Raw genomic sequence first — 24,449 nt, forward strand, 5'->3', positions numbered from 1 at the left:
CCCAGGGAGCTCTTCCAAAATTCCAGTGCCCAACCTACTCCCCAGTCCAACCAAACCAGAAACCTGTATTTTCATTTGTTGGGCATTTGACGCACACCCCTGGTTAAGAGCTGCTGAGTTCTCACAGTGTGGTGGATGAATTCCAGGTTGCTAGAGGATCTTCAAAAACTCAGCTTACATATCTGCCTAATGTGGCTACATCACAATCTCTAGCTGTTAGTCTGCTCCTGGACATTTATGGATATAATTTGATAAGGAACTGTGGGAAGGAGTGCTTTTCCTTTTTTTTTTTTTTTAATTTATTTTGAGAGAGAGAGAGAGAGAGAGAGAGAGAGCAAGCAGGGGAGGGGCACAGAGAGAGGAAGACAGAAATCCAAGCAGGCTCCACACTGTCAGTTCAGAACCCCATGTGGGGCTCGAATCCATGAACCGTAAGGTCATGACCTGGGCCTAAATCAAGAGTCAGATGCTTAACTGACCAAGCCACCCAGGCACCCCCGAGTACTTTTGCTTTTTAAAGTTATGTCTGGCATCTGGATTTGCAGCAGATGGACCCGGGAAAAGGCCCTGTCCTTTTTCAATTGCTCTTATGGTCTACAAATGCACTTCCCCCAAAGGGTCCTTTCACTTCCTCCTCATCAACAGCACAGATACATGTATTTTGCAATCACCTCTGCTTTTCCATCAACATAAAAACAGAAAATTTAATTACTTATTGTAAATTAAACAACTTACTTTTTTACAGAAAATATATACTTTTTTCGAACAATCTTGGATCTGAATCACTAAATCAAATCAAATCAAATCGAACAAAACTCTGGAGACAAACCAAATATTTGCCTGTGAATTTCCTAATGTGCAGCAGAGGGCAGCATTATAAAAAGGGAAAAAAAGTGCTTTCCTCCTCTGAGGCTCCTGGGGTGCTAGTGAGGTGATATTGCAGAACTTGGAAGAAAAAGAAAACCAAACGAAATAGTTAAGTTATAAACCAATACCATTTATCATTGTCCCTTTCCTCTGTAACACTTGGAAAGGGGAAAATTCCAACCCATTGCCTCAAAAGTCTAATTTCAATGACTGCACTCACAGGCAGAGCAGAGATTGGGGCCAGCAGGGTTTCTTCTTTCCTAAGTTTTATACTTTCCCATCAAGACCCCAGGAGCCTGCCTTAGATGGGCAGAAAGGTGTCCCTTTCCTAGTGTCTCCCTGTCCCTGCTCCTCTTCCCTCAAAGACCCTTTAGATTCCAGACCTTTCTGCCCAACCCCAAGGCCCAACTCTCAGCCCTGTGGCCCTGGCTACAGGTCACAAACAGGCAGAGGTGGGAGGGGGGGTGTGTTCTCATATCATGTATGACATTTATCCACATAGCATATGATTATAGTTTTTTATCACTGCTGTAGAGTCATTATTTGTGTGAATATGCCATAATTTACCCATTCTGCTAGTGATGGACATTTGGATAATTCCTAGTTTCAGGTTATTATGAAAAGAGTTGCCATAAATACTTCAGGACACGCCTTTTAGTAACTACACCCATGCATTGCCCTTGGATATTTACCTAATAATGGCTTTGCTGGGTCACCAGGGTTGCATATGTCAACTTTAGTAGATACTCCTGTCATAAACCCTAAGTCTAACATTCTCTTTAGGACATCAAAGAGCAGGACGTGGGATGAAAAGCGAGAGATGGCTAATATCCAGGAAAAGACAAGAGCCCTGAATAAGGGTCCTTGCCCCATATTTATTAAGATTAGAAGGCTTACAAATGTGATGGGCGTGCACAAAGAGACAAAGAAACTGGGAACATTAACTTGGGGACGTGAGGGAAAAGGGGGGTTTTGAAGATATACGGTGTTTGGGGTTTGGGTCCATATAAAACAAAATCTTGGTGCCAGCAGATGAGCAGATGTTTGTTTATGGCAGACAGGAGTCGCCATGTCTGTTTATCTTAGCTAGACTAGGGGATAAGACAGATAGGGCAAATTACCTCAGGGTTAACAAGGCACCTTTTCTTATGTGAACCATCTATACTCTAGGCTGCTTCCCCTGCAGTGCAGCGGTCCATAGTCCAATTCACCTGTTTACTTAACTTTGCCCTTTCCTCCTGTGAAAGCAGCTTTTCTGTTATAGTACTAAATTGGGGGGCATTTTTGCCCTGCATGCCTAATTTTGTTTACCTCATATACCTTTGTATTGGGAGCCTTTGCGCCCATTCCTATTTTGGGGCCTTTGCCCCTCCCTCTCTATTCTGGGAGCTTTGCACCCCTCTCTATTCTGGGGTGCCTTTGCACCTCCCTATTTTGGGGGTGCCAATCTTGTTTATCCAAACTTGGGTGTGAGCATTCTATGGCTTTGTATTTCTTTATGCCTTGTTAACCCATTGGTGTAAGCCCGGGAGATTCCTAAACTTATTCCCCACAACTCCAAAAAGCTTTCCAGAGTGGGTGTGCCCTCATACCAGCAGAGTAAAAAATTTCTAGCTGCTCCATATTGTCAATACTTGGTATTTTCTCAAGGATTCTTTCACTTTTATTCTTATTCATTACTGTATTTCCTTGCTTAGCTTTGCTGTAATGCAACAATTGATTTACAAAATTGCATTCCTGAAAATAAGTTACTCAATGGGAAAAGTGGACCACTGATGGTCAGTTAGTAATATAAAGGAAAGGACAACTTTGTCCACTACCATGGCCACTAGTTAGGTGACCAGGCATTGACTTCATCAAGGGTCGTTTTTACTGCAGCCATTACCTTGAAACCTCGGGGAATGTCTTTTGACACTCAGATCTCTGGATGGAAACCACACTATGTTGATGTTGCCAAGGCTCTTTTGATTCTGTCTTATAAGCAAGTGATTGGATTCCCCAGATTCAACCCATTCTGGAACTGGCAGAGGCAGAGCACAGTAGGAACTTTGGTCTGGAGGTGGATCTCAGAGGGGACAGCCGCACCTCTATGTGTGTGTGTGTGTGGGGGGGGGGGGGGTGTATCTGCATTTCCGCTCTCACAGATACACAGTAGCTCTAAATCCAGAGGGTTTATCTACTGCTACATTTTAAATGTGTTTGTCCAGCTGGGGGGAGGGTTCCTCCTCATGCATCGGTTTTCCCTTTCTCTTCTCTAAAAGCAGTCGTCACTCCTCTGTCTACCTTTCTACTTCTAAAATGCTGACTGATGTCATTGTCTCTCCTCTTCCATTCTGTTTGTACACATGCTTGTGGACGTTATTTTTTGACCTTTTAGAAGAATGTGGGGAGGGAGTGGAAATAAATGCAGCCACTGATCCTTCTTTAATAGGAAGTGGCAAAATGCTTTAAAAATTTTTTTTTAATGTTTTTATTTATTTTTGAGAGACAGAGAGACAGACAGAACATGAGTGGGAAAGAGGCAGAGAGAGAGGAGACAGAGAATCTGAAGCAGGCTCCAGGCTCTGAGCTGTCAGCACAGATCCTGACATGGGACTTGAACCTAGAACCATGAGATCGTGACCTGAGCAGAAGTCGGATGCTTAACAGACTGAGCCACCCAGGCACCCTGGCAAGATGCTTTTTTATTAAACAATTAAAAATAGATATGTTTCTACATTTTTGACAGCCACACAGCATCCCATAATAGGAATACTTGATAAATTATTTAACCACTCACTATAATTGGTCATTCAAGTTATTTCACAGGTTTTACTACTGTTAGTATTACAGAGGTGAACAATTTAATGCATTCTCCTTTGGGCTCATTCATAATTATTCCTTGTTAGAGAATAACAAGAACGTGGAGATGCCCCTTTGAAGTGTTTGGATGGATTTTTCCAAATTGCCCCGAATAAAGCTTGTACTAGTTTATCACTCATAACAATGGTTCCTGCTTTTCCACACTTTTGTCAATATTTGGCACAAGCACTAACATAGTAGTGGTAGAAATCCTTGCCAGTTTGATAGTGGCAATTTGAGTGTCTGCTTTTAATTTGCATGTCTTTTTTTAAGTTTATTTATTTATTTGGAGCAAGACAGAGACAGTGCAAGTGGGGGAGGAGCAGAGAGAGAAGGATAGAGAGAATCCCAAGCAGGCTCCATGCTGCCAGTGCAGAACCCGACAGGGGTGTTGAACTCATGAAACTGCGAGATCATGACCTGAGCTGAAACTGAGAGCTGGACACTCAACCGACTGAGCCACCCAGGTGCCAATTTTCATGTCTTGATGTTTGTGTTTATTGGTATGTTGAAATGACATTTTATAGGTGTATAGCTTCAAAGGCCTTTGGAATGTAGGTGATAGGATGAAGGGGGTTGACTCACTCATCCTTCCCTCCACCACAACCTTATGTTCACACCTGATGTGCTCCTGACCTGCTTCCACACAAAAACAAGTAGGCACAGAGCAGACAATGATTTGGGGATGGGGTTACATCTCCCCACCCCCAGCTGCCAACCAGCCCATTGGGCATTCTAAAGATTTCATGGCTCCCTGGACCTTCTAAAGTGAGTGCTGAAGGCCAGCCTTGGTAGATCCTGAGATTTGGGCAAACCATTGTGCAGTCCAGCATTTTGAAGAAGCTTATGTCACTCTTCTTGCTGAGGCCTGTGGGAGCCCAAAGGCCAAGCTTTCTCAAGCATGCAGAGAACTTAGCCTTCTCTGGAGAGCAGAACTCGCCTCCAGCCCCTCCAGTGAATATTTAGGAGGAACCCTCTTGACCTCTCCAGTGGTTTGCCTGCTTCTGCCAGATTCTACTTTCAGAAACACCTTTTATTTCTTGTCACTCCCAGAATTAAAGACTTTTGGTGGCTTCCTGTCATTCAAGGTGAAACCCAGTTCTCCTTAGCTTGCCATTCAAGCCCTCTGACCTCCATTCACCCTTCTGGCCCAAATGTTCTCCTCAAGAGGCCCCCAAATCTACCTTGCACCAGTGACCACGTGCTCTCTTCTCTGATACAACAAATCCTGTTCACCTCTTAATGCCCTCTACAATCAGAAAATCGTGGATGGCTTGGGCATTAATATATATAAACTCTAACAGAGCTCAGAGTAAGAAAACACACAAAACCCTTCTCTCATTCAAGGTCACTGTATCACCCCGATGTCTATTAATACAATCTATAATAATTTGAGTTTGCTGTGCCCTTTCCAGAAGAACTTAATTCAATCTTAACTTTCTGGGGCCTCAATTTTTATGTCTTTCTGATTCACCCTTTTTCCTTTTTTACTCTTAGAAGGCTGAAGGAAACCTTTATAGCATAGCCCTAGCAAGCAAGGACTAGGTTTGCAATCTTTTATTTAGAATTTGAATAAAAGAAATACACAAGCTCCTTGTTTACCAAAGTATAGTACACTTATTCCTGGAGTTATGCAAGATTACTTCAGATGGTGCACAAACTTCAAAGCATTATCAAAATTCTTTTAATGTTTATTCATTTTTGAGAGACAGAGAGACAGAGTGCAAGTGGGGGTTGGGCAGAGAGAGAGGGAGACACAGAGTCTGAAGCAGGTTCCAGGCTGTGAGCTGTCAGCACAGAGACCAACGTGGGGCTTGAACTCACAAACCGTGAGCTCATGACCTGAACTGAAGTTGGACGCTTAACCGACTGAGCCACCCAGACATCCCCAAAGCATTATATAATGGTTATGTATCTATTTTGCTATATATTAGAAAAAAGCTCTAATATCAAATCTGTGGTTTAATGGATATTAGTATCTGGCAGGAACTACCATTAAAATCTGTCTGACCTTCTTTGGCACACAACCAGACCATATTTCCTAGACTTCCTTGCAATTAGTTTGGCTGTGTGGCTAAATTATTTCCGGTGGGATGTGAGTGACAGTGAGGTATGCCACATTCAGGCCTGGCCTACCCACCCTGTTCACTCCTCTGTGCTTGCTGTCCTTCCAGCTGCCTAGAATTGGCACCCATAACAACATTAGAAACTATGAATTAAAGGTGGTAAAGCTGCCATGTTCTAGGTCAGGAGTTAGCAAGCTGCCCATGGGCCAAATCTAGCTGGCTACCTGTTTTTTCAATAAAGTTTTATTAAAACCCAACCATGCCCATTTGCCTAGGTATTATCTATGGCTGCTTTGGCTACAATGGCAGATTGGACAGTTGCCACAGAGACCACATGACCCTCAATGACAAAAGTATTTACTATCTGACCCTTTACAGAGAAACTTTGCCGACCCCCCTGGTTAGATCACTGGAGGGCAGCCACCTTGTTGACCTAAACAGCACCACATTTCTTCACATAAACATTAAATAAGCCACTGAAGTTCTAGGACGGTCTGCTACCATAGTTTACCCTGCTCTCAGTATATTCTTACAACCGCCAAGCTAGGCAGTCCCATGAGATTGCCTGATGGAGACAGCATGAATGTCAGTTGCTTGTGCCTTGTGGGATGACCATTTATGTCCGTGGTGAGTGAAGCACTCCCCTCCAGACCCCACCCCCAGGCCAAAACTTCCCACAGGTGCTCTGCCTCAGTCTACCCTAGGACATCGCTCATATTTCTTCTGGTGTTTGTTCTAGTAGGTGCTCTCCATATGTCTGTTGAGTAATTTGATGGAGAGAATGAGGGGGGGATAATGTGGAGGCCTCAGAGTTGTCTTCCCTCCTAAGACCTGCCTAAATGCTTGAGAGTTAAGGCCAGTTTCTAGGACTTTACTCTTTAGACCATCTCGCTCAACAAGAGAAACCTTAGGGAGTTTCCCACAGGAAAAGCAATAATCCCAGTCAAATGCCAATGAAACAAGAAGAACTGTATTATTTACAGGCTAATGTGGTGCAAGGAGAGCGTAAACATTAAGCAAAATTGAGTTCTGGCATGAGGCTTTGTGAACTCCAGCCTCACTTGTGCAGAATCATCATGAGCCAGAAATGGGCTTCCAGACTGCAGCCAGACATGGCAAGGTCTGGGAATGGCTTTCTCTGTTTGTAGAATTGGCCAGTGTCACAAGCAGGCATGTGATTAAGTGGGACTGGGAGAATAATTCATCCCCACCTTTTGTATTTTGCTAAGACAGCATCCTAGAATTTTTTTATGCTAAAAACCAGGGCTGTGTTCCAGGCTGCAAAGACCAGCTGGCCAGGTCAAAAGGCATAATGACTATGCCTTAACTGGTGTGTGTGTGTGTGTACGTGTGTGTGTGTGTGTGTGTGTGTGTGTGTGTTCTGCTGATTAGAAAGAGGCTTATTGTCTGCTTAGGAAGACAACCCAGATTGTCCCATGTGGATAGAGATGGGGTCCTCTTTCTTAGGGTGGTCTTTAGGACTCAGGTTTCTTTCCTGGATGAAAGGGAGGAACCCCAGCCCAGGTCAGTCTTCAGAGAAGCAATCACCTCTGGGGACTGACTCTATTGCTGTCACAATATTCTCACCCCTATCACAGAGCTCCCCACACTGTCCTGCCACGGTGACTAGAATGAGTGAAAATTAACATCCTTTTTTGAATTTGAGTCTCCTGAAACTTCATTTCAGCTATAACCTGTGGCCTTGGCCAAGAACACATGAGCTTCCCTGAGTGTCATGTGCTTTATGGCTGCTGGTTGCCCAATTTTCTCAGATGTCAATACTGGTCTGGCCTGGACAAGGGCAGCCTTGCCAGATGACACCAGGAAAATAGTGTCAGCGTAGAGAAGGCACGGCTGCCTGTTCAAGGCACCAGCTGGAAGACAACTGTCCGCCACATCTGTTTCCTGTCCATTGACATCTCATGTCTCCAGTTCAATGCAGGGGGATCGGGACATGCGATTTCTGGCTGGACAGCGACTTCTCAACAGCAAGTCAGAGCCAGCAGCAAACGCCTCCGCTGCCGGGCTACCTGTCCCAAGAGCCTGTTTCCACCTGTTTCAACCTGCCATCCCTCCAGGCAGCCTAAGGGCCCAGGAGGTGTCAGTAGGGAGTCATGGGTGCTTTGAAGGGTGGAGGTAGAGATGGTTCCAGGAGAGAGAAGCTACCGGAGCTTACCCACAGGCGAGTCAAGCATGTGCTTAGGGCACCAACACAGTCAGTCTGTCAACAAGGTTTTGACACCACAGCAGAATGGTTAAGAATAGGGGTTGTAACAGGGGCGCCTGGGTGGCTCAGTCCGCTGGGCATCCAACTTCAGCTCAGGTCATGATCTCATGGTTCGTGGGGTCGAGCCCTGCGTAGGGTTCTGTGCTGACAGCTCAGAGCCTGGAGCCTGCTTCAGATTCTGTGTCTCCCTCTCTGTCTGCCCTCCCCTACTCGTGCTCTGTCTCTCTCTGTCTCAAGAATAAATAAATGTTTTAAAAAAAATTTTTTTAAATGAATATGGGCTGTAACATTATGCAGCTTTTGTTCAACCCTCAGCTCTTCCTGTACTTGATGTTCCTTGCCCTGCTGAGCCCTGGGATATCGTAGAATCAATTCACGGGGTTAATTTTGAGAACTAAGTGAGGCACAGAATACAAAACGCTCAGCACCTCGTTTGCCACACAGAGAGCTCTCAATAAATCTCTGTCGAATGAAGTCCTGAAAGAATAGAAGTGGAAAATATGAAGTAAAAACACGATACTGCAGCCAGGAAAATGGCTGTGGTAATACAAATTAGATGTATAACCTTCCAGAACTTTTCCCACGCAAAGATCTGTTTTTACTAAAATGGGATATTAGTATGGAAATAGAATTCATAGACCATACAATTCACCTTTTCCAAAGTGTGCAGTTCAGTGTTCTTTTAGTATATTCACACAGTTGTGTAACGATCCCCATCGCCCCCCCCCCCATCTAAACCCAGAACATTTCGTCACTCCACAAAAAAGCCTCCTACCCATTCTGAGTCAGTCCTTATGCCCTCCCTCCTCTGCCCCTAGCACCCTCTAATCTACCTTTTGTCTCAATGGATTTACTTATTCTGGACTTTTCCTATAAATAGAATTCTATAATATGTGGCCTACTGCTGTCCAGTTCTTATTGTCAGCAAGAATCGTGGTTCCTTTCTTTTCATGGCTGAATAATATTCCATTGTATGGAGAGATCAGACTTGGTTTATCCATTCATCAGTTGAATGGTCACTTGGGTTGTTCCCGCTTTGGGGTATTACAAATAATGCTTTTCTTTGTGTCTCATTTTGTATGGATATGTTTTCAATGATCTTGGGTATACCTAGGAGTGGAATCGCTGGGGGTATGGTAACTCTACGTTCGATTTCTGAGGAACTACTCAGTTATATCCTAAAGCAGCCGCAGCTATTTCATAACCTGATTTTGCCCCTTTTGCAATAGATCATGACTGTCTGTCCTTGCCAATACAAGGGGTGTGCCTCCCTAGTTTGAGTGAATGCATGCATAATATTTCCTTAGCCAGCTGTACCAGACTGTATTTAACGAATTCCCTTTTGTTGAACATTTAATAATCTTGTGAAAGAGGCATTGAGCATCTAACCTGTGTCCCCAGCAGATACATGACACCTTCCCAGGTATATTCAGGGCACTTTGTATCCCCCTGTTGTAGTGCTTTCACAATGTGCAGTAATCCACTCTTCCCAACACCACGGTGTCTTATCTACTCCATGGTGAGGTCCTTGAGAAGGAACATCCCTTGAATTCATCTCTGTATCCGTATCACCTGGCATAGCACCAGGCTTTTGGTAAATGGAGAAAAAATGAATAGATGGAATAATGACTAAATGGAAGGAAGGATGAATGCATGATTAGAGCCAGGGACTAGGGAGAGAAAGAGTTCACTTGTGGTAAGAGCTGTCTGCCCAAAGATCCCCCCTGGAGATGTAGTGAGTTCCCTGACCCTGGAGGTATGTGATAGGAAGCTGAGTCACTTGGAGAGAATATTGTAAAGTCAATTTAGACATCAGAAGGGAAACCGGATGAAGTTAAGGTAGGTGCTTCCAAACTTGACAGCATAGAACTCCATAGAAAAGAAGCCCAGGCAGCTAAGAGATTTGTCGCGAGTTCCTTAGCTGAGCGGCTGTGAGGCTGGCAGTTGCTCTAGAAGTTTTCAAGTTTGTTCTGAGGACTTTGGACTAAAGCCTCTCCCTCTCTAAAGGCATCCAACTGTTCATGCCTGCTTGTGAAACCCAGAGTACGCTGAGGTTAGAGTCCTGCAAGGCAGAAACCCTTATATAACAGGCTGCTGGACGAGTCCGTGGCTATCTGTAATCGGAGAGGCAGTCCTGGCAGTTTGGATGAAGAGGGTAAACTGAGCGGGTGTGGCTTAGAGGCCCTGCCACTTGTGGAGCCACAGAGCGGTGGGGGGTGGGAGTGGGACCAAGGGGTGGGACCCGCACAGCCTCTATAAGCGTCGTGGACAACTTGAGGCTCTGCAGCTGCAGTCCTTCCATGATGTGGCTCTTAGCTCTGGTCTTGACCTCCCTCACCACTTCCATGACTTGGGGTGAGTCCTTCTGAAACAAAATAGCGAGGGGCGTTTGGAAATTCTTGTCCAGGCACGAGGTGGGGGAGATGCATGAGGGCAAGGGTGTGTGTGGCAGGACTGGTTCCGCAGCAGCGCATGCCCTCCAGACTTGGCACGCTTGGGACCCAGCGGGTCCCCGCCGACCCGAGACGCAGGGGAGCATGAGCACCCTGAGACTGCAGCTGTGTGCACAGGAGGGCACCCAGCTAACCTCATGCCTCATGGATGAGGGTTTCAGAGACTCCGTTTATTTTCCGCTTGATCATTTGCCTGAGTATGGCTGAATCATAGAGGGTGGCTTGGAAGAGTAGTAAGAGTACCCCTGGCTTTCTGCAAGTTGCATTAAGCCACTTTGCTTTTAGGAAAGACCTATATTGGTACCTGTTATCGTAACCCAGAGAAATCCGAAGAGGCTCTTCACTGTTCTGTTACTGTACTCACATAGGTCTTTTCTAAAAAGAAAGAGGCCTAATGCAACTTGCAGAAAAAGAGGGGGGCGGGGGGCGGGGCGGGGGGTTGCTCTTCACTTCATGCCATTTCGACTTCGGAAAGATTTCATAGGAATGCTCTACCCTTGGCCGGCACACAGAGAGCCTGGATGGACTGTATATCCAGAGTGCATGGGTTTGAATTACTAGCTGGGTGTCCTTAGACGCCCTGCTTTAGTTTTCTGTGGCTCGGTTTCCCCCTCTCTAAAATGGGAATGACAGTACCTACCTCATTATGCTGTTGTGAAAGGTAAAACAGGTTGTTTCTAAAAAGTGCCTGCTATGGAGAGTGCAAATAAAGGATTCCTAAATAAAGAAGTAGTTTTCAAATGTAGTGCGGTTGTAGAAAACTTGAGGTATGTTAAGGCCAACAGATCAGGAAACAGGCGCAATAGCTCGCTACTCACAGTTCCCAGGAGGGGGAGGCATGCCACCAGCATGTCGCAGGGCAAGGTGATGCTCAGGGGGGGTGGGAGGAAGAGGGAGGAGGCAGGAATTTCGGGAATTACCTGTAGTTGCCAGGGGAAGGAAGAGGTAAGACAGGATAAGCAAGTTTAGGATTGGGAAACTAACCAATTTCAGGGAGTTCTCAGGCACAAGAGCGGCTGGCTGTTGTTGGGTACCTGGCCCTGGAGTGATTAGGGCAGGACGGTAGTGGCTTGGCCTGGGAGAGCCCCATAAGAAGGTGGTAGGGATACGGGTTCTGCTTGCCCAAAGGGAAGTTGACTCCTGTCTCTAGAATTGGCTCCCTCTGAGAGGGGCAGTGCCTCCGGGGTCAGCAAGGCCCCAGATGTCAAGCATCAGCATACACAAAATAAAACACGAGATAACACAAGAGTGTAGCACGGGACCCCGAATGCATCTGTGCCCGTTTACAGGCAGAGAAACAGACTCGAGAGAGGGAAACGTATTTGCTCCAGGTCAACTGGAAAATCACGCTCTGGAATCTGCCTGTGGTTCATGAACGGAGAGCCAGGGCTGTGACCATCAGAACTGTGAGGGTCCAGACCTCATCTGCATTTTATCTTCGTTCTGATGGGGACACGGTGAGAAACCTGGAACTGCATATAAGGGCAGAGTAAGAACCTAATTAGGAATGGGTCTATCCCCTCCTGCTGGTTACCCGCTGGCAAGGCCATCCCATTTCCATCCTCAGAAAGTCCATACTGGCTGCTCCCATTTCCTCAGCTTCCTCATCTGTAAAATGGGCATATTGTAAAGATAAATGGGAAATGGACCGGAATGCACATGTGGCACATAGTGAGCGCTCAGCATACAAACATTACATCTATGCTTACGTCGTACATCGAGTGCGCACTGCTCCTGTTACCATAACCCTTATGCCTCTCGCCCCATCCACCCGCTTTTTCACCCTCGCCGATTGGCTTCTGTCCACTTCATCTGTCTTGAGGATTATCACTGGATATTCTCCTATAAGACCAAACCTGGATTCTCCTTTTCTGTTCTGCCCTCACATTTTGAGGGAGAAGTTGGCCTTTTGTCTATGCCTAAAAGGGAGCAATTGGAAGGATGCCAGGCTAGAAATGGTTTCAGATGAGAAATTTACACACACAGGCTGCTTGGGGGATGGGCCGTGATCAAGAGTCTGAGCAGCCACTTGCACATGCAAATCCAGAAAGAAACCAGGACTGGGGTGGAAGCTTCAGGGAGACGGGTGCAGCTGGGTGGGGAAGAACTGCCTGCCCAACAAGGGTGGAACAGGTAGGAATCGGACCCCCAGTCTCCCCTCTGGACGACCCTGTGCAGAGCCACCAGAAGAACCCCCTTCAAGCTGATTGGGTCACTCTGGCATACTCCTGGACTGTTCACTGCCTCTCATTTACCCACTAAATAAAGGCCCAACTGTTAGGCTGGCGCTGAGGCCCTCCCAGGACTGAACCTGACTCATTACAGGCTGCCACCCGCTCCCCAGCGACTCCCTTCGCTCTTCCTCAGGCTGGCCTTGCATTTTGCTCTCAGAGCCTCACCTAGGCACGTTCTCTTCTCTGCTTTATACCTTTATCCCCACTCTCTCCTCTGCTGCTTGTTGGGTCCCCCTCTCCCACTGCCAGTCTCAGCTCCAAGTTCACTGTCCCCATGATGCCACCGATCAGAAGGTCCCCCTGCCTCTTCTGACTCCTGTAGGGCCTCACTGGGACCTCTCTCAGGACACCAACCCCCTTGCTTCCCTCTGAGTGGAGTCAGGTGTGTTTATGACTCATTCTCCCTACAAGGTTCAGAGACACTGAGAGGAGGGAGTGCCTCTTGTTCATCCTCTCGGCCAGCATGCAGCTCAGCGCCTGGGTCCTAATGGATACCTGTTTCTAGAGTCTTCTAAGGGTGGAATCAAAAGGCTTGATCCTCTCAGCAGCTCTTTTTCTTGCATTTCCTTTTTACTTGATGGTATCATACCTCCAATACCAATACCAATCCAGATAGCCCCGAGTAAGGGGCTGTTTACAAAGAAGAAACCGAGGCCCAGAGGGTTTCAGTGACTCATTCAAGGTCACACGCTGAAAGCGGAAAACCCACCTGCAGTCCAGGTCAAACTTTTCCTCTCTTTCCTCTGGATGTCCAGCAGGGCACCCGTCCTCACCTCCTGTGGTGGACACCTCTCAAGGCAAAGTCCTGGGCAAGCACGTCAGCGTAGAAGGATTTGCACAGCCTGTGGCCGTCTTCCTGGGAATCCCTTTTGCCAGGCCTCCTCTTGGATCCCTGAGGTTTGCTCCACCACAGCCTGCAGAGCCATGGAACTTCGTGAAGAATACCACCTCCTACCCTCCTATGTAAGCTGGCATCTTTTCAATGGGAATGTTTGTCTCAAAGTGATACAGGAAGGAGCCAAGGCAACACCCTGAGTGGCTTTGCTCTGAAATCTCTGAGCTGTTGTAGATCCTTAAAAACCTTGCAGAACTCACAGCATTCTAGAGCCCTTTATTCAACAAACGTTTATTGAGCATGTTCTGGGTTCCTAAGATCCATGCATGAAAATTATCCCTATGTTCGTGGTGCTTGCATTCGAGCAGGGAGAGTTAGATAACAAACAAAAAATATGCAAATTAATAAATTATGTACTATGTTAGAATATGATAAATGTCTTGGGAAAGAATTAGAAGTTGAGTCAGTGAGGGAGATCAGCTGTAATGATTCTGTTTATTCTCTTATCTTGAACTTTGCTAAAATGGGGGAGCAGGGTGGGTGAAGGAGGTTTGTGGGTGGGGAGTCCTGAGGGGAGTTGACTGGGAAAGTTCTCAACTCCCAGGTGTGTCTAAGTACCTAGTCATGAGCAGAGCAGTGGTTGGTATGTCCCAATCACCCTGACCAAAGGGGCGCCTGGGTGGCTCAGTCGGTTGAGCATCTGACTTTGGCTCAGGTCATGATCTCGAGGTTCATGAATTCAAGTCCGGCGTCGGGCTCTGTGCTAACAGCTCAGAGCCTGGAGCCTGCTTTGGATTCTGTATCTCCATGTCTCTCTGCCCCTTCCCTGCTCATGTTCTCTCTCTCTCTCTCTCTCTCAAAGATAAATAAGCATTAAAGTATTTTTAAAATGTATGTATGTTTATTTCCTGATTGCAAAGGTAATAACATACTTAGTACAGAAAATGGAGGAAGCACAGGTAAGTAAAGGTAAGACAATGAAAATCATACACAATTCCCCCATAGAGAGAACTGCTGTTCACATTCTAGATTCTGCTTTTCTGGTCTTTTATCTATTGCATATTTTCTCCATTAAAAATAGAATCCATAAGATTCTGCACTGAATTCCAATGAGTGGGTTTCTTTTCCCCCACATCAAGAAACAATTCTCTGACACCAGCTGTGTGTCCTACAATTCAACTCATTCTTACACTGTTCTGCCCGGAGATAGTGTCAGATCCCACAGGTTAAAGACTCAACCCCACAAGACTGCTGTCTGCTTCTGATGCCAATCACAAGTAGTCCAAGCTGTCAACTGTGCTTGTGACCTTGGCTCTAAATCACAGGTTCCCATGACCCCCTTCTTGGGTTCTATTAATTTGCTAGAGTGGTCACAGATCTCGGGAAACTGGTTTATTCACTAGATTACCAGTTTATTACAAGGTTTTTAAAGAGTATGTATCAACAGTTAAACGAAGAGATCTGTGGGGTGAGGTCCCGAACAAAGGAGATTCTGTGTCCTTCTAGAGTTTGGGTTCTGGCACAGTGGCCCTAAAACATTCTGATTCAACAACTTGGGAACTCTCTGAACCCTGTCCTGTGGGTATTTTGGGGAAGGCTTTGTTACATAGGCATGATTGATGAAACCAGTGGCCACTGGCCAGGATTCCACCTCCAGCCTTCCTGCCTCCCCAGAGGCCAGGGGGCAGGACTGAAAGTTCCAGGTCTTTAATAAGTGTTTCATTTACCTGACAACCAGCTCCCATCTGAAGTGTGATCAAAAGTCACCTTATTAACACAACAAAAATATCTTTGCTGTTTTCTTCACAGAGGAAATGCCAGAGGTTTTAGGGAGTCTGTTCCAGAATTAGGATGGAGGCCAGATAGATATTTCTTATGATAAAAAACAATATCACCTCACACGATAAAGGTAGTTTAGATGCCTGCTTTGCTCATTTATAAATATATCCTGAACATTGTTCTATGTCATTAAATATCATAGACTGACATAGAATCATTAAGTTGTTTTTGATAGTATAAATAACACTCTGATGAATATCCTGCAGCTAAATCTTTATGCCCACCAATGAATATTTTTGGATAAGTTCGAAGAAATGACATTTCTGAGTAAAAGAGTATGCACCTCCTGTTAAATTCCTTTCCAGAAATGTTCCAACCACACTCTTCCTATTAATATATGAACACCTCCATTCACCAGAACTTTGGCAATGCGTGGGGTTATTAAAAAATACCTTTGGGCTGTTGGATAGGCAAAATAATAATAATTATTATTATCATTATAGTTATACATAATTTTGCTATTTATTCCCCATTAATTTGAACACTAGTGACGTTGAACTCTTTTCTCTCTTTTGACGTTTGATTTTCTTCTTTTATGACTATTAAGCTCCTTGTTCTGGTGATCAGGAGAAAGTTCCCTTACGGTGGAAATTAAGAAGTCACCGTTGGGGGCCCTGATTCTGCCACTTGATAGCTATGTCATCCAAGTGCCTCACGTACCTAATTTACATACGGGGGGCAGTGATACCTGCCTTCTGGTACCTTGAGATCGAGAAGCGTTGCTTATTATGTCCTTAGAAATATAATGCACTACATAGTATAGATCTTTCCGGCTGCGTGACCTTGGGTAGTTCTCTAACCTCTCTGTGCTTCAGGTTTCTCAACTGTAAAATGGGGATAGTAATAGAATCTATGTTATAGGCTTGTCATGGGAGGATTAAAGGGGTTAGTACATAAGGAGTACTTAAAACAGCACCTGGCATGCTGGGAGGGCCATGAATATTACCAGTTTTAATCTATGTTGGAGCTTTAAGATCTGTTATTAGGGAAACCAATAGTGCTTGTCTGGGTTGGATAGATTCTTAGCATGTCAGGGCTGCAAGACCTTTTTTTTTTCTTTTTTTTTTTTTAATGTGTATTTTACTTATTTTGAGAGACAGACAGCACAAGCAGGGGAGGGGCAGAGAGAGAGGGAGAGAGGGAATCCCAAGCAGGCTCCGTGCTGTCAGTGCAGAGCCTTAACGCGGGGCTCCAACTCACGAAGAGCGAGATCGTGACCTGATCTGAAATCAAGAGTCAGACAAGCTTAACCGACTGAACCCCCCAGGCGCCCCTGCAAGGCCCTTATAGAAATCCCTTCCCTCACAGAGACCTGGCAGAGTCAAGCCAAAGCAGGCAAGGGATTCACCCTGGGTCTCCCAGAAAATTAGTGAGGGAGGCAGGACCAGAATACAGTTCTCCTGATATGGCCCCACACACATTTCACCCCTGACCTGTTGTGGTCCTTAAACGCCTGCCATGTGAGTGACTTTGCAGGGATTATGGAAGTCTACCATGAACTAGAACATGCTCACCTGGTGGAGGACACGTTTACCTGGAACACGGAGAGCTGGGATGCTTCAGGGACTGTTTCCTCTGGCATTGAAACAGTCCTCTCCCAGGCAGTCAGCATACTGGCAGCCTCCTCTCCTTGACCCAGGGCCCCTCAAAGCCTCCAGGAAGGGGAGAGGTGCTTCTCACCGTACCTGGTCCCAGGAGACCTTAGTGAGTGAGCCTCAGGCCCCCTACCCAGACTCTCCCTCACCGCCTCTCCTGAGAGAGTCTCTGAACCATTCCAATGTCTCCAGCCTAGTAAGAACAGCTTTACTTACCAGCCTAAACCCACCAGCCCAAGGCCTGGCCTGACCGCAGAAGGCATTTGTTCAGCTCCGAGTGAACCTCAAAAGCTCCTCTTTCTTGTCCCCTCCCTAGGTGCTCCCAGGATGCAGTGGGAGGGCAGGTGCTCTCCGACCTCCTTACCAACAGGAAGGAAAGCATTCCTCTCAAGTTTTCCGAAGACTGCCTGTACCTAAATATTTACACTCCTGCTGACTTGAGGAAGAAGAACAGGCTGCCGGTAAGCAGAAGCTTCCAGCACTGCGGGTCTTCTGGTGTAGACCAGAAGAGCGAGAAGGCAGCTTGAGTGGGGGCTGTTTCAGGGACCCCCTGCTTCCCTTACTTCCCACGGTCAGACCCCATGACCCCAAGAAACACAAGCTCTCCACACCTCAGTCTCCCTTAGTGACAGACACAGGGCCTTTGGGCAAGTTTGCTGTGCCTCTGTCATGCACATTGTGATTTTTGACAAATTGTTTCTTGCTGATAGAAGGACAAGAATGATTACTCTTAGAGTTAAGCCACCAGTCCAATCCTTCCTTTACAAGTAGAGAAACTGAGGTCCGGAATGGGGGAGGGGAGATCACGCTGTGGGATTGGCAGGATGAGAGCATAGGCCTTCTGAGTCTCAAACCAGTGCTCAGACTGAGAAAGTGAGCCTGTGGGTGGCCTTTCCTCAGCACTTAAGATGCTCCTCTGTCAACTTCCGGGGTCCCCTGAGAGATGTTAGGGGAAGAGCCTGGGGCAACCCATGAAGCTCTTTCTTTTGCCTCTGGCCAAATTTCTGGGATTTTATTGTAGCTAATCTCCTTCCTTGATTGTCTTTGACACCGACCTATGACCCCATGAGTCAGCATTTCCACAATAAAAGAGGCCTAGAGGTGGGGCAGCTTCCAAACTCAAGCTGAAGCTTGGAGGAAGGTCTCCTGGAAAAGGAGGTATTCTCTGGGGTGGAGAGGCGTGGGGATGTTAGCACCCAGCCATCTCCCAGAAGCACACCTGGCATGATGCCCTGGAGTGGGGGGAGGGCATCTGTGGACTTGTGAGCAGAAACTAGCACTGTATATGCTCAGCTCAGTGAGATGGGACAACGTTTCACTCACTCATTCATTCATCCATTCTTCTGTTACGTGCCCTCCCATGCATAGCTACACCTGGGGGTTAGGACATAGGAGGGACAAAAAAGCCATCACCAGACAGCCATTACTGTGGAGGATGGCTCCATCTGCAATGCTCAAACATTGACCAGCTTCTTCAGTGAATCACTGCTGACCAGCCCTTGCCTCAGCCATCAGGCAGATGACTGCAAACTCAGTCCCTCTCCGCAGAGGCGGGCAGGGATCAGAGGTGTGGGAGGAACAGAGGGAGGACCCCTACTTACGGACACAGGACTACAGGGTCTGGTCTTAGGCCTTGGTTCTGCCTTTTACTAGCAGAGAGACCTGGCTCTGTTTCCTTAGAATAGCTTTAGTCACACATTCGATGACGCATGTCAAGCTTTGTCTCAGTGGCTGGTGAGTGTGCAAGGCAAGTACTCCTGAAGCATTAGTTAGAGTTGAAGGGAAGATCTTACTCCTGTCCTAACGGCCAGCCCACTGCACCAGGCTGGGGGCCACACTGCGCTGGGTGGCTCAACGGATGGACTCCAGAGCCAGACTGGGTGGGTCAAGTCCTGCTTCTGCTGCTTATGAGTTGTGTGACTTCAGGCGGGTTAAATGCCTCAGTTTTCCTGTCTGTTAACGGGACAGCATTAGTCCCTACTTCATGGAATGGTACTTGGCACTTAGTATTACAAATTCTTTTTTTTTTTTTAAGTTTATTATTTTTGGGGACACCTGGGTGGCTTGGTCGGTTAAGCGTCCGACTTTGGCTCAGGCCATGATCTCCCAGTCCGTGGGTTCGAGCCCCACGTCGGGCTCCGTGCTGACAGCTCAGAGCCTGGAGCCTGCTTCGGATTCCGTGTCTCCCTCTCTCTCTGACCCTCCCCCACTCATACTTTGTCTGTCTCTCTCTCTCAAAAATAAATAATCATTAAAAAAATTTTAAGCTTATTATTTATTTTAAGAAAGACAGAGAGAGAGAGAGACAGTGGGGGAGGGGCAGAGAGAGAGAGAGAGAGAGAGAGAGAGAGAGAGACAGTGGGGGAGGGGCAGAGAGAGAGACAGAGAGGGAGAGAGAGAATCCCAAGCAGGCTCTGTGCTGCCAGTGCAGAGCCCAATGCGAGCCTCCATCTCACCAACTGTGAGATCATGACCTGAGCTGAAGTTGGATGCTTGACTGACTGAGCCACCCAGGTGCCCACCCCCAATTTTTTTTATTAATAAAACTATTGCAATATTATTTTTCAAGCACTCTTATTCCCTGGCTGTATGAGCGCCTACATGCCAGAGCCGAGCATTATGAAGTGCCGTGTCTACCCTCATCCGCAAGGCTTATCGTGGTCCCTGGCACATAGTAGGTTCTCACATCATATCGGTCCAATGAATGACGACTTACTGGAGGAGGTGGCTTTTAGGCTGGGCTTTGGAAGACGGGTGGGATTTGGGGTTGCAGAGGAGGCAGAAGGAAGGTGTATTTGAAAGAAACCCCACTGGGGGCACGTGTGCTTCTCGAGACAGTCATTCATGTGCCAGAGCCGTTTAATTCACCGCACACGAGGTAAGATGAGGCTGAAATACAGGGCTGCGGCAGGCAGGGCGTGCAGGGCTGTGGGAACAGTCCGAGCACGAGGACAATGGGAGTGTTGGGTGTTGGGGAGAACGTGGTACTCTCAACCTCGGCTGCTCCCATGATGAAGTTGTCAGCATGAAGAGCCTGGTGACATTGGAGCTGGGGACCCAGGAAGGGACAGCCAGGGTGTACCGAGTAGGGTGGTGGCCCAGGCCCTGGTTGGGAGCACAGAGGAAAGGAGCACCTGCCTGCTCCCACTTTGCTGGGGACTAGTGGACTTCAGGGATCGGCCCCCTTGGGTCACGGTCAAGAGGGAGGCGACCAAACCAGATAACCTGTTGAGGCCCTTCCCGGCTTTGCTTCCTCTAACCAGGACGGTTGCTTCCCTCCTGTCCAGGTGATGGTGTGGATCCACGGAGGGGGTCTGATGGTGGGCGGAGCATCAACCTATAGTGGACTGGTCCTCTCTGCCCATGAAAATGTGGTGGTGGTGACCATTCAGTACCGCCTGGGCATCTGGGGATACTTCAGGTAAGATACATTGGCCCCCAAAGCAAGGATGCAAGGATTCAGCTCTGATCATGTCAGCCCTCAAGGGGATCTTGGCCAGGTTCCCTAGTGAAGCATCCAAGTCCCTTCATATTTGGGCTCTACCTATCTTCTCCTTCCCCAGCCACACGGGTCCACTTGCTTCTGAGCTTTTTGTAGGTGTATCCTCTCTACCTAGAATGCCCGTTCTACCTGATGGACTTCTTCCTTTTTTTTTTTTTAATGTTTGTTTATTTTTGGGGGGGAGGGGCAGAAAGACGGGGACAGAGGATCTGAAGCAGGCTCTGTGCTGACAGCAGAGCCTGACGTGGGGCTCGAACTCACGAACCGTGAGATCATGACCTGACCCGAAGTTGGACACCTCAACTGACTGAGCCACCCAGGCGCCGGTACCTGATGAACTTCTATTCATCCTGCAAGGCCCAACCCAAATGTTACACCCTCTGAAATACTCTTCTCTTTCTCACTTGTGCTGTCCCAGCACATTGCACACATCTATCGAGACAGCATGCAGCAGGGCACTTAGAGGCTACCACATGAGAAAAGAAGGAAGGAACGTGGTCCGGGCAGGAACGTGGTCCGGGCATCCTTGTGGGTGAAGGAAAAGGAACGGGTGTCTGGAGCTGAAGGTTGTCGGTGCATCTGACTCCAGTGGACAGCCCCCCTGGGAGGAATGTCAGACCCACTCCTCCCGTTTCCTTTTTTGGAATTTGGCCCAAATGAGTGAAGGCAAGTGTCTTCCCGATTGAGTCTCCATGGGGCAGGGACCAGTTTCCCTGCAGGACACAGTTACCTCTGTGTTACACAGTCCCGCTGACCCTGAGATGGCTGAAGGGTGGGCCGGGGGTGGGCTGCTCCCAAGAAAGACCCCCAGGGCTGGAGGAGGGCTACCCCAGGTGAGTGCTGCCTCGGGATGAATCGCCACCATTGAGACTCCTCTCCTCTCTCAGCCGTGGCCCGTCTCTCTGCTCCCCGTTACAGTCAAACTGCTATATTAGCTATTTCTGCTGCTGCTGCCCCTCCCGGTCCACCCCACCCCAGTCAGGGTTCCTCTCCAAACACACCACTGCGTTCTGGCCGAGGTCACCAGTGACCCAACAGCTCTTGGGCCAACCTCGGCAGCATCCGCACACGACTCTTCACACGAGACCCTCTGACCTCCATGTGTATCTCTCTCTCCGTCTCCACTGGCCCCCTGGGTGACCTCAGGGGCCGCATTCAAAGCTCCCCGTTTCAGTCCCTGCCTCTCCTTGGAAATCCAGATGTGTAAGGCATTAACTGGTACCTGCACCTGCTGCCATCTCCACTGGACGCCTGAAGGGCCCCACACTCCACGGGACAAACTTAACCCTTGACCCCCACCGCTCCTCGCTCCGCACTTTCCTACTCTCCTGACAGTGCCTCCTGTTGGCTCCTGGAAGCCCCTCCTTCCACCTGCTCCAGATAGAAGACTAGCGGGCACCCTTGACTTGTCTTCTTCTTACTCCTCACATCCAGTCGGGTCAGCAAATCCTCTCGGTTCCACCTTCAGAATATATTCAGGATCCAACCACTTCTCGCCTCCGCCCTTATGGCCCCTAACCAGCCCTCTGTGTCTCTCTCTTAGATGATTGTAATAACCACCTACTTTTATAACCCTGCTGCTTGGATGCTTACGTCTAATCCAGACAGTAGCCAGGGCGATCATTGAAGACATAAATGGAACCTCGTTGTTGCCCTGAAATGGATTCCCACATTGCTAACAATGACATCAAAGGTCTTACCAAGGCCCACAGAGCCCTCTAGCTGCATGTCCGACACTCCTACTTTTGTCCACTGGGCCCCAGGGCCTTTGCACTGTCTGTTTTTTCAGCCTGGCATTCCCTTCTTTCGATATGTGCAAGGCTCACGCGCTCATCCATTCAAGTCTCTACTCAAACGCTACCACCTCAAAGAGGCCTTTCTTGGTCATGTGATCTGAGATAGGACCCAGCTGCTCCACTCCTGCCTTTTCCCTCACCCTGTTTTATTTTTCCTGAGAATACTTTTATTATCTGACATCATATTCTGTATTTATCTGTTTGTGTGTGATCTGTAGTGTGAGCTCTGTATATCAGAGATTTTGCCTGCTTCGTTGTCAGATGTGCTCCTAGCTCTTAGAACAGTGTTTTGTATAAAGTAGACACTCAGTAAATAGATCCCAGTTGAATGACTATAGAGCCCTACAACAGAACAAGGCTACAGAAATGAAGACGGAAGACGACCCTTGTGTCAGGTTGTGGAAGCCCAGTCTTTTACTAGAAGACTCACCTAGGGCCCCCAGCCCCATTCATGGTCCTGAGAGCCCTGCCATGAAGTCTGTGCTCCCGCCTCCACCCTGTTCTTAACAGCACAGGGGACGAACACAGCCGGGGAAACTGGGGTCAGTTGGACCAGGTGGCCGCACTTCGCTGGGTCCAGGAGAACATTGCCAACTTTGGAGGAAACCCGGGTTCTGTCACTATCTTCGGGGAGTCAGCAGGAGGTATCAGCGTCTCTATTCTTGTAAGTGTTCCTGGCCTTGGTACGGCTACTGATGAGACTCCTTGGAGCCTTTTGCCCTGTTGGCACCTTTTCCTACGAGATCTGGATCTAGGGCTGCCCCTACTCTGCACGGCATTAGATGGGGGGGAGGGCTAATGGTCAAACTCTCCTTGGCCCCCGGGAGGCTCAGAGCCCAGGCTAGTGTCCTGGGTCCTCGAGAGTCTCCAGCCCCAGCCACAGCGGCGACATTCCTCCTCTTCTAACGTGGCTGAGCTCCAGCTCTCTCTCTCCTTCCTACTCATCTTAACATTAGGATTCACTGCATTTCTCCTGGAAGGTAGGGGTGAGCATGGATTATGAATAAGAGTTGGACAGCGTCACTGTTCGGCCTGAAGCCAGGTCTGCCTGTCGGGGGATGTGAGCGCTCAGAGCAGGGCAGAGGTGGAGCTAGGATGGGGGGAGTGTGTGACCAGGGGAGGGTGGTGGAAGTGGGGTCGGGAAGGGATGGGGGAGCCGTGTGGGCTCCTGGGGCCCCTGGGGACCAGGTGTGGGGAATGAGGCTGGGGAGCCGCTGAGAGAAGCAGGGATGGAAACCAGCTGACAAAGTGCTGGGAGCCATAGAACACCCTCCAGCCCCTTCACTGTTGAGGGTCAGCACCATTACTGTATTTTGAATGTATGTATTGGTTTCCTTGTGGAACACTCAGAAGGAAATGTTTTTATATCTTATTAAGTGGAGAAATAGGAAAAGTACAGACAAACCCAAAGAAAAAGAAGTCATCCATAGCCCCATTACCCAGGGAAGCTCACCATGGACATTTTGACACTTTTCTAGTTTTTTCCTCCATGATTCGCTTACCCTGTTTCTCTCTCTCTCTCTCTCTCTCTCTCTCTCTCATCTATCTATCTATTTATCTATCATCTATCTCTGATTGATCTATCATTTATCTACCTAAGATTTTTTAAACAAAACCCTTCCTTAGCATATCTTATAATGGAAACATTTCCCTGAACATTAAACACTCTTCCACTAATATCATTTTGTTGTAGATTCCATGGTATTCCATGGTATAGTATTCCACGGTAAGAACGGAAAATGGTTTATTCACTCAACTGCATGATTTTGGAAGCTTAGGTTATTCCCAATTATATTATAAACGTTATGATCACTTTTCTTAGGATAAATCCTGAGTAATGGAAATGGGGAATCGGAACTGTGTCTTTAAAGTGTGGCCAGGAGGGGCGCCTGGGTGGCGCAGTCGGTTAAGCGTCCGACTTCAGCCAGGTCACGATCTCGCGGTCCGTGAGTTCGAGCCCCGCGTCGGGCTCTGGTCTGATGGCTCAGAGCCTGGAGCCTGCTGCCGATTCTGTGTCTCCCTCTCTCTCTGCCCCTCCCCCGTTCATGCTCTGTCTCTCTCTCTGTCTCAGAAATAAATAAATGTTAAAAAAAAAAATTAAAAAAAAAATAAAGTGTGGCCAGGAGTTGCCACACTGTGTTTAGATAGTTCTGATTGTTAGGATCAGTGCGATCATAACACTTCCTCTTCTCCC

At 47.7% G+C, this 24,449-nt stretch overlaps 1 protein-coding gene across 2 annotated transcripts in view; it reads left to right on the top strand.

The window, feature by feature from the left end:
* Positions 1 to 10,197: 10,197 nt before the first annotated feature.
* Positions 10,198 to 24,449, top strand: part of CES1 (carboxylesterase 1) — a 31,272-nt gene continuing 17,020 nt past the window's right edge. Inside the window, exons 1-5 of one of the 2 annotated variants that reach the window (XM_025920511.2) lie at positions 10,198 to 10,356; positions 13,444 to 13,651; positions 17,274 to 17,418; positions 20,245 to 20,378; positions 22,766 to 22,919. In XM_025920511.2, coding sequence (XP_025776296.1) covers positions 10,302 to 10,356; positions 13,444 to 13,651; positions 17,274 to 17,418; positions 20,245 to 20,378; positions 22,766 to 22,919 — 696 coding nt within the window. In that variant the 5' untranslated portion in view covers positions 10,198 to 10,301. The remainder of the gene's footprint in view (positions 10,357 to 13,443; positions 13,652 to 17,273; positions 17,419 to 20,244; positions 20,379 to 22,765; positions 22,920 to 24,449) is intronic. The other variant, XM_025920512.2, reaches the window with a different exon arrangement.

This window comes from Puma concolor, chromosome E2 (genome assembly GCF_028749965.1).
Source record: "Puma concolor isolate L17-30 chromosome E2, mPumCon1.1.hap2, whole genome shotgun sequence".
In the NCBI taxonomy this organism is placed as follows: Eukaryota; Metazoa; Chordata; class Mammalia; order Carnivora; family Felidae; genus Puma; species Puma concolor.